This window comes from Nicotiana tomentosiformis, chromosome 8, assembly GCF_000390325.3.
Source record: "Nicotiana tomentosiformis chromosome 8, ASM39032v3, whole genome shotgun sequence".
NCBI lineage: Eukaryota > Viridiplantae > Streptophyta > Magnoliopsida > Solanales > Solanaceae > Nicotiana > Nicotiana tomentosiformis.
The window spans coordinates 47,100,859-47,102,800 of NC_090819.1; the positions used below are offsets into that span (position 1 = coordinate 47,100,859).

Below are 1,942 nucleotides of genomic sequence, written 5' to 3' on the forward strand. Positions count from 1 at the left end.
AAGCTATTAGAACTCTCAAAACTCCATTCCGGAGTCATTTACCCTATGTCGACATTCAGTTAACTGTTTCAACTTAAGTTTGCAACCGTGGGACTAAGGGTCCCAATTCAGTCCGAAATATCCCCAAAACAAAACCAACCACCCCAGCAAGTCACGTAATCACAAGTGAACATTGAACAGGAAATAAGTAGGTGAACGGGGCTAGATTCATACCGGGAGTCTCAAATAGGTGAGTATATCTGTTCTGCATCTCCTAATCGGTCTTCCAGGTAGCCTCCTTGACTGGCTGGCATCTCCAATGAACTTTCAATGGATCTATATTCTTTGATCTCAACTTTCAAACTTGCTAATCTGAAATGACCACCGGCTCCACATCATAAGTCAAATCTCCATCTAACTAAATCGTGCTGAAGTCCAAAACATGAGACGGATCACCATAATACTTTCAGAGCATATAAACATGAAACACTGGGTGATTACCCAATAGACTAGGTGGCAATGCAAGCTTGTAGGATACATCTCCAATACTCTCAAGCACCCCAAAAGGGCCAATATACCAAGTGCTCAACTTGCCCTTCTTTCCGAACCTCATAACACCTTTCATGAGTAAAACTCTGAGCAACACCTTCTAACCCACCATAGAGGCAACATCAGGAACCTTTCGATCAGCATAACTCTTCTGTCTAGACTGTGTTATACGAAGCCGATCCTAAATCAACTTGACTTTCACTAGGACATCCTGAACCAAATCGGTACACAAAAACATAGCCTCTCCTGACTCAAACCAACCATTTGGAGAACGACACCGCCTCCCATATAGGGCCACATAAGGATCCATCTGAATAATCGATTAGTAGCTATTATTGTAGGCAAACTCAGCAAGAGGTAGAAACAGATCCCAAGACTGCCCGTCCGTCTTGGGGTGGATTGATGTACTCAACTCAACTCGTGTGCCCAACTCTCGCTGCATTGCTCTCCAAAATACGATGTGAACTGCCTGCCCCGATCAGAAATAATGGACACTGGTACACCATGAAGATGAACAATCTCGCAGACATACATCTCAGCCAGCTGCTCTGAAGAATAGGTAGTCACAACTAGAATGAAATGCACAGACTTAGTCAATCGGTCAATAATCACCAAAACAACATCGAATTTCTTCAAAGTCTGAGGGATCCCAACAACGAAGTCGATGGTAACACGCTCCCATTTCCACTTAGGAATCTCAAGTCTCTGAATCAAACCGCCCAGCCTCTGACGCTCACATTTCACTTGTTGACAGGTCAAGCACCGAGCCACATACTCCACTATATCTTTCTTCATTCTCCTCCACAAATAGTGCTGCCTTAAGTCCTGATGTATCTTTGAGGCACTCGGATGAATGGAATACCGCAAACTGTGGGCCTCCTCAAGAATCAACTCACGTAATCTATCCATATTAGGCACACATATCTGACCCAACATCCGCAACACCCCATCATCTCCAATAGAAACCTCCTTGGCATCACTGTGTTGTACCATGTCCTTAAGGACAAGAAAACGGGGGTCGTCATGCTGACGCTCTCTGATGCGCTCATATAAAGAAGACCAAGAAACCACGCATGCTAGAACCCGGCTAGGCTCTGGATCATCTAACCTCATGAGATGATTGGCCAAGTCTTGAACATCTAATGCTAGCGGTTTCTCGCCAAAAGGAATATATGCAAGGCTACCCATACTCGCAGTCTTTCTACTCAAGGCATCGGCCACCACATTGGCCTTCCCGGGATGATACAAAATGGTGATATTATAGTCTTTTAACATCTCCAACCATCTCCATTGCCTCAAATTTAGATCCTTGTGCTTAAACAAGTGTTGTTGACTCCGATGATTTGTAAATACATCACATGACATGCCATAGAGATAATGCCTCCAAATCTTCAAAGCATGAACAATGGCTGCC

The 1,942-nt window shown here is 44.2% G+C and overlaps 1 protein-coding gene across 1 annotated transcript; it reads right to left on the reverse strand.

The window, feature by feature from the left end:
* Positions 1-221: 221 nt before the first annotated feature.
* LOC138897419 (uncharacterized) lies at positions 222-1,716 on the reverse strand. Its single transcript, XM_070183387.1, has 3 exons — positions 1,474-1,716; positions 1,061-1,353; positions 222-351 (listed from the first exon to the last, which is right to left on the reverse strand). Exons 1-3 carry the CDS (start codon positions 1,714-1,716, stop codon positions 222-224), a joined length of 666 nt encoding a protein of 221 aa, XP_070039488.1.
* Positions 1,717-1,942: the final 226 nt, after the last annotated feature.

Excerpts from the sequence above, each read along its gene's own strand:
- LOC138897419 (XM_070183387.1), bottom strand. The coding sequence starts at position 1,716 with ATGGGTAGCCTTGCATATATTCCTTTTGGCGAGAAACCGCTAGCATTA. Across the intron at positions 1,354-1,473 it reads TTTCTATTGGAGATGATGGG|GACTTAAGGCAGCACTATTT; the intron begins GTGTTGCGGATG and ends AAGATACATCAG. Across the intron at positions 352-1,060 it reads TCAGAGCAGCTGGCTGAGAT|ATTAGCAAGTTTGAAAGTTG; the intron begins GTATGTCTGCGA and ends TGGTCATTTCAG.